Raw genomic sequence first — 7,417 nt, forward strand, 5'->3', positions numbered from 1 at the left:
TGTTCTGCATAAATCCTGTGGCCAAATTAAGCAGTGTCTGAACAGCAAAGAGAGTCTGTGCATCCTGAACACATTTGACAAAGATGTCATGTCTTCTCATCCGTTATTAACAACTTTGCCTGCTTCAGCTGGCATAATTAGCCTTAAATTAGACACGTACCTTGCAGTGTCTAGACTGCATCTGCCTGTGGAGACAGCAGGTGGCTGTGTGGCATCCAGGGTCTCAGTGGAAGTGGCCAAAAGCAAGAGGATGCTGTGGAGCATCGCTGGGGCCCTCCCAGGCAAAGTTTCGCTCAGAGGGAGCTGTGCTGGTGGTGACTGAAGGTGGCCAGGTCCCGGTGGTCTCCTCGTTGGTACGGCTCTGCCCGGCTGCTTCACTTGTAAAATCAGGACGACGGAAAATGTCAACCGTAAATCAGCTGAACTTTCTGCTCTGCCCCGCGGGCCCGGGATAGGGAGGTTCGGGCATTTCGAATTTATTTTTTCTTCCTTCCATCCCTCCTTCCTTCCTTGTCCCGAGTGAGAAGCACTCGGTGAGAGGCGAGCTCTCCCTTCCCGGCCGGGCGGCGCGGCTGGAGCGGGCTTGGCGGTGCGGGCGGGCGGAGCGCGGCTGCGGCCGTGGCGGGGGCGCGGGGGCAGCGCTGCCGCTCCCGGCGGAGCGAGCGAGGGCGGCCGCAGCTCTCCGGCCCCTCCGCCCGCGGAGCCAGCGCCGCGCCTCGGGGCAGGGGCAGCGCCCCCGGCCCGCCATGGAGAGCGGGATGCCGCTGTCGGGCGGGCAGCGAGCGCTGATCCGGGAGAGCTGGCGGCGGCTGAGCGGCAGCCCCGAGCAGCACGGCCTCGTCCTCTTCAGCAGGTGAGCGGCGCGATGCGCCCCCCGCACCCGGCCCCGGCCGCGCCGACCCGTGCGGAAGGGATAGACGGGCTCCGCTCCTCGGGGAGAAACGCTTCCCTGCGCTGGGCACGGCTCCGGCCCGCTCCCGGCCCGGCCCCTGTCCTCTGTCCCCTGTCCCCTGTCCCCTGTCCCCTGTCCCCTGTCCCCGCCCGCGGCTGGCGGCCCGCGGGGAGCCGCAGGTGCCGTGGGCAGCGGGTGGGGCAGGGCCCGGGGGCTCCGCTCCGCGCTGCCGCCCTGCCGTGCCCGTCCTTCGCCAGGGAGAACTTTGCCAGCCGAGACGGAGAGCGAGAGAGGCGGCGGGCGGGTTCTGTGCGCTCCTGCCGCTGATCCCCCGCCCTGACACCGCCACTCCTGCTCTCCGAGGGGCTGCGAACCAGGGAAGGGCTGTGCGGCCCCAGAAACGGACCTGGCCGCCAGGGAGGGATTCAGTCTCAGGGCAGAAGAAATGGTGTGCCGGATGGAATGGCTGATACCCAGCTTCTTGCCTCTCCCCAGCAGATTAATGTATTAATTATGTGAAGAGAAAAAAGGAAAAATCAATGAAAAGTCGTTTAAAAAGGACAACTGGAAAGTTGATGAGCAGCTTTTGGAGCGAGAGGGATCCAGATCTCCCAGAGCAGGACTAGAGCAGTGACAAGAATGTGGGGGAGAGGGGTGCAGTAGTTTAATGTGCAGGATAAGGAGAAGACAGACGTGTCTTGCCTGAATTACTGGTGGCCAGTTGTATCTACCTGGGTGGCTGCTACTGAGTCCCTTTTGTGCCTGGCAAGGGAGATGGGGCAGGGGGCAGGGGGAGAAGACATGGGAGCTGGTGATGGTGCTGGGGATGGGGCATCAGCTGAGTTTGTACATTCCTCCCTTGGTCCAGATGGCTGCTGGAGCTTCCCCGATTTGGGAGCTTTTGGGTTCAAGAGCATCAAAAAGTGGGAATGGGAATAATTGAGATAACAGCCAACTCTTTGAGGAGAAGGTGCAGGCTGGAAGACACTGCAGAGGGTTGGGTGCCAGTTCTCAAATGCCATAAATATGTGTCTGAGAGCTGGGGTTATGGGCTAGAGAAACAGAAAGGTTTTTGTGTATAGGCAATCTGGATTGCCCCAACTAAAACTTTTCAGAACTTTTGGACCTTTTACAGATGGAGATGGATCAGTAGGTGGGAAGAGAGGCAGAAGTAGGCTGTGGGTGTGCTGCTCATGGGGTGAGTGGCACTTTATATAAAGCTGAGGAAGTAAGAAGATGGGGTGTTCTTTCTTGCTCTTGCAGGCTGTTTGACTTGGATCCTGACCTGCTGCCCCTTTTCCAGTACAACTGCAAGCAGTTTGCCAGCCCTCAGGAATGCCTCTCTGCCCCTGAGTTCCTGGATCACATCAGGAAGGTGAGAGAGGGGCTGTGGCATGGCTGGAGCACAGCCTCCACGGAGGATGAAACCCTTAGGCAACGATTTGGGACTGTGGTGTGTCTGACCACATGGAAGTCTCCTCCTGAGATGGTAACTGCAGGGGTTACCCATACTAGCAGAAGGCCCGGACAAAGTGCCCTACAACAGTGGGGAGGGAATGAGAATGCAGGTTATGGTGGCTAAGAGGCACCATGCCCTCATCTGAGAGTGGATTGCTTCCTGTGAAAGCTGAAGAATCCTTCTGCTACTGTGGAGGTGCCTCGGGGAGCTCACCTGTGTCCAGATGAGGAGTGAAGCTCCCTGCTCACCCCACGCTGAGCAGGAGCTGGCACAGACCTGGGCAGTGAGCCAGGCCACCCTGGGCCTGCTGCTGTGGAGGGGCTGTTGGTGCAGCTGCAGGGCCAGCAGGCCCACAGCACCTCTCAGAGAGCCTCTGGGGGGGTGCTGCAGGGCACATTCCCCTCCTCCCAAACACAGAAAGGAGCAGTGCTGGGGAGAGGCTCTTGCATGCACAGCACACCTGGTGCAGCACAGACCCTTTGCTGAACCCTGAAGAGAAGCCACACTGGGACAAAGCACAGTCTTGGCTTGCAGATACCTTCATAAACTGCCTGGCTCCACCTTTAAACCACTTTGGTGCTTTGCTTGCCTGTCTTTATTCCTTGTTAAGAGGCTGTTTCAGGACTGAGCTCCTCTGATAGCTGCAATCTTTTTGTTATTTTCCAGCCTCTCTTTATTGGCAACGTTAAGATTATTGCCTTGAGCTGAAATAGTTTTTTGCTCTTGTTGGAGATAAATGGCATGTTGAAATTACAGTGCACAATTCTATCACCTCTTGGCTTTGCCAAGATAACCATGCCCTGGCTTCAATCTCTTCTTCTAATTTGTTGTGTCTGTTCCCTTCATCTTTCATTAAATCTTTTCTGTCCTGTTTCCATTTGACTCTTAATGCTCCTGGGAGACTATGCTATGTGTTTTACCACACCAGGTCAAGAGACCTGGCTGTAGTCCCCATCCCATCTCTTCAAAGTAGCTTGGCTGATCTTAGAACTGGAGTGGCCTTATTCACAACTGCACCATTTTGGCAACTTCTAATTGGAAACTCTGGTCCTGGCAGCTTCTGGGGTTCCCATGCAGTTGTCCTGGGGTCATGGGAGTTCTAATGACTGCATCAGCATTGGGTCTTAACCTGCAACTGCTCTGCTGTGTGGCTGTTTATCCCCTCTGGGACAGGGTGGTCAGCAGTGCTGCTTGCTGTGCAGCCCTGGTGCTATCCCAGGGAAGGCTGTGGTGTGTGCTGCTGCCAGCCTCACTGGTGGGACACATGGATCACAGCAGAGCAAAGAAAAGCTCAGAGGGCATCTGGCCTGGGAGGGGGTCAGGCTGACAAGAGTGAAGTAGTGGATCAGACACTTTGTTTCCTCTGGGAAGGAAGCTGAACCTTTCTGTTAATGCCATTCTGCCTTTCTGCTCCTGCGCTAGGTGATGCTGGTGATTGATGCTGCTGTGAGCCACCTGGAGAACTTGTCCTGCCTGGAAGAGTATCTCTGCAACCTTGGCAAGAAGCACCAGGCAGTTGGTGTGAAGGTTGAGTCTTTCTCGGTGAGGTGTTCTCCCTTGTCTCGCTGTGGCTGTGTTTGCTCACCCCTGCCTGCATTCCTCAGCTGCCCCATCCTTCCTCTGGCTTCAGCTGTCTGGAGAGAGCTGATGGCTCAGGGCAGCCTGTCCAAGGTGCTGATACCAATGTAGTGCCACTGCCCCAGCGAGGGAAACCTTTGAGCTCCCCTTGTTTTCTGCCCTTGCCCAGTAAGCCCAGGCAGAAAGGATAGATGGGAGCAAAGCATTTCCACTATTTGAAGAGGGCCATGGTTTAGGACACTGCAGTCTCTCCTGTGCCACAGGGCTGCAGGCTCAGCCTTTGCCCTGGATCCTTTACATCTGATGCTGTGGGCAAACCTCACCCCACCTGGAAAAGGGAGCATGAACCTCCCCTCTCTGTGTCTGCACTGGGATGGGGTTGCTGCACCTCAGCCCCTGCTTCCTCCATGCCAGTAACACCCAAGCATCTTCCATATTAAACCCTCGTTCACTCCTCTCCTGCTGTCAAGCATGGACAGAAATGCAGTGGGAAAGGGTGGGCTGAAGAAAAGCTTTCTAACCCACACCTGGCGCGTTCCTATTGCTAGCTTGTGGTCTCTTCAGAGGCAGCAGGGGCCCTTCTGTTTGGGGCAGTGATGCCGCCAGCCTTGACTCAGTGGGAGGGTGCTCCTGCACAGGGCTGCTCCCAGCTCTGTGAGGAGCAGTGCCTGTGGAGAAGCCTGAGGCGCTGAGACATGCCCTAAGCATCCAGCATGGAGTCTGATCCACTCTCCTGACATCAGGGCACGACTCAGCTCTGCTGCTCCACAGCTGTGCCAAGGGATGGGGCCAGCTACCCGCACCTGGGAGCCACAGAAACGGGATGTGCGCCTCTCCCCTGGTGTTACATGTGCAGTGTCAGCCCTTGCTCTCTGACTTCCACTCCACACTCATCCACGGTGAGGGCCAGCACAGGGCAGGGGAAGAGGACGGCATGGGCTGGTTCTGGGCCCCCTCTGATGAGCCAGGGACTGGAGGGGCCTGGTACTGTTGGTGGAAGAGGAGTAGGCGCCCTGCAACTGTAGAAGTCAAAAAAGGTGGCAAAGTGAGACAAGTCACTGAATGTCATCCTCTGGTGCTGAGCTTGACACCTCCTTGTTTGGTTTGCAGACTGTCGGCGAGTCCTTGCTGTACATGCTGGAGAAATGCCTTGGTGCTGCCTTCAGCCCAGAGGTGCAGGAAGCTTGGAGCAAACTCTACAGTGCTGTGGTGAAAGCCATGCAACGTGGCTGGGAGAGCCTCCCAGAAGGGGACTAGGTCCTGCCAGCCATCCCTGTCCCTGACCATGCAGCGGTCCTGAGCACGGGGAGTCTCACACCACACTCGCTGCCTCTCCCCACCTCTGTCTTGCTGTGTGCCCCAGCCCATGGCTGCCTCTGTCACTCACACTGCTGCAGGGCTCTCACCTGGTTCCATCCTGCTTCAACACGAGCGTGTGTCTGCCTTTGCTCAGGGCCGGCAGGGCATGTCCCTGCAGAAAGCCTGGCAGTGCCGCAGCACAGGTATGCCACCCTGCCCCAAGTTCCTTCAGGAATGCCAACACCCAGGTACCTACTCTGGGTTTTAGCTTGCTCATCTTCCCTCCTCTTGCTACCACAGGTAGGTGACAGCTGGCACAGGCCTCTTGGGCTTATTTGCCCAAAATCCTATTTGCTGTGCTTTATCTGCCAGGTCTGACATGCTCAGTCCTTCTGTGCTGCTGTACCTGGTTCAGCTGTGGCAGTGACAGATTTGGCTCCATGCAGGTCAAAAGGCAGCAAGAGAGCAAGGCTGGTCACACCGTGTGGCTGTCCTCAAACCTCGCAGAGAGTTTCCCCCCCTCCCTTCATCAATATATCCTTACCAGATGGTTGATCCTGGTGCTTTTTTCTTCCTTGCCTCTGACCTGGATGGGATCCCTGGCTTTTCCCTGTGTCAGGTTGGCCACAACCCAGTAGGTTTCCTAGGAATGCTTCAGGCAATGGTGTCACATTAATCCCAAGGTGAGACTACTTTTGGCAGGGTTGGGCTGCCAGCTGAAAGGCTTTGTGTTGATTTGGCCAGCTGGTTTAACCTTAGAGCCATCTGAAATGCAGCAACAGCAGCAGTAGCAATGTCTGTTTACTGCTTTGTGTTTAGGAAAATAAAATAAATCCAAGGAAAAGATGTCTTTAAAATGAAGGTTGCAATGGTGTCATAGCAACAGCTTCCAGAAATTCTGGCTCTTGGCCAGAGGAAGCAGAGCTGGAATCTTTCTGCCGATGCTGTCAGAATCTGGAGCGCTACCCAGCTGCTCACAGTGCCCATCTGCAGAGTTCCTCACGCTCACAGCAATGAGGAGACAGCATCTGCTAGAAGAAATCCCAGAAAACTGCTGAGAGGCAGCACCTGAAGGCTTTGTGAAGGGGCTGAACTCGAGCACTTTGAGGAAGAGTTCATCTTTATGGGGAAGTCACTGTGGAACAAGCAGAACAATGTTTCTGGCCACTGTTAGTCCCAGACAAGGACATGGAGCAATTATTCAGTTAGAGGCACCCTTTTTTCTGCTTCTTCTTCAGGACAGCAGGATCCCAGTGCTGAGTCTGAGATGGTCCTGTTCTGAAGACACATTCCTCCTGTTCTCAGATGTCCTCCACTCTGGGGCAGGAGAAGGCTGCCTTCTCAATGTAACTGAGGTCTCCTAGGTCCCTGCCATGGAGGGGATGATGGGGTGCTCTGTAAGATGGGTCTGTAGTGCCCTGCCGTGGGCTACCATCAAAAAGCCCCCCAGCTATGTTTGGAGGAAAGTTAACAGGTGTTGTGAAGCAGGGAGTGTTCCTTGTCCTCCCCATGGCACCATGTTCTGCCCCTGCAGCCCTGCAGTGTGGTGGTGTCCTGTCCATCCTGGCCCATGACTCTCTCCATCAGCTGAGTCAGGTGGAGTCCTCCCCATTCTTGCACCCAGTAGTGAGGGATGGAGGAGCTGGGGCTTTGATGTCACTGTAGGGGGCACGAGGGTTTGGGAATGTCCTCTTTGCAACCCTGTTATGGGGCATCAGCCTTCAGCATCATGGGACACCTCCTGGCTCCATGTGACAAGTAGGCAGCTCTGTGATGGGTGGGATGTGGGTGTTACTACCCAAACCATCCCTGCTCCCTCTAGCTTTCCCAGCTCCTTGACGTCTGCTCTTCTGTGCCACATTTTATGTAACTCCCAAGAGAACTGGTTTGTGTGCCTCTTATACCCAGCTGTACTGTTTATTAAAAAACAACAGTGAGTCTTCGCCTTTTCTGATGCCTTGTGTTTATTTTAATATAAAAGGCCCAAGCAGACCAGAAAAAAAGGATGCCAGAGAGGAGTTTACTGATTTCTTGTTGATTCTAGCTTTGGAGATATTGGTCACTGGGAGCACTTGTGTAGTGTGGCTTGACTGACACGAGAAGGCATCCACCAGCAAAAGCATGTTGGGAGCTTTTGTGCCTGGTAATTGAGTGGGTGAGCAGTGGAGGAGCTAACAGAGACACCCTGC

At 55.4% G+C, this 7,417-nt stretch overlaps 1 protein-coding gene across 1 annotated transcript; it reads left to right on the plus strand.

The window, feature by feature from the left end:
• Positions 1-626: 626 nt before the first annotated feature.
• NGB (neuroglobin) lies at positions 627-7,171 on the plus strand. Its single transcript, XM_064716054.1, has 4 exons — positions 627-853; positions 2,156-2,267; positions 3,774-3,893; positions 5,040-7,171. Exons 1-4 carry the CDS (start codon positions 747-749, stop codon positions 5,184-5,186), a joined length of 486 nt encoding a protein of 161 aa, XP_064572124.1. The 5' UTR covers positions 627-746; the 3' UTR covers positions 5,187-7,171.
• The last annotated feature ends 246 nt before the right edge of the window (positions 7,172-7,417 follow it).

This window comes from Zonotrichia leucophrys, chromosome 5 (genome assembly GCF_028769735.1).
Source record: "Zonotrichia leucophrys gambelii isolate GWCS_2022_RI chromosome 5, RI_Zleu_2.0, whole genome shotgun sequence".
NCBI classification, from domain to species: domain Eukaryota; kingdom Metazoa; phylum Chordata; class Aves; order Passeriformes; family Passerellidae; genus Zonotrichia; species Zonotrichia leucophrys.

Bases quoted from the DNA above. Each gene is read 5' to 3' on its own strand.
- NGB (XM_064716054.1), top strand. From the start codon at position 747: ATGGAGAGCGGGATGCCGCTGTCGGGCGGGCAGCGAGCGCTGATCCGG. The intron at 2,268-3,773 runs GTGAGAGAGGGG...CTCCTGCGCTAG, and splicing joins TCCTGGATCACATCAGGAAG to GTGATGCTGGTGATTGATGC. The intron at 3,894-5,039 runs GTGAGGTGTTCT...TTTGGTTTGCAG, and splicing joins TGAAGGTTGAGTCTTTCTCG to ACTGTCGGCGAGTCCTTGCT.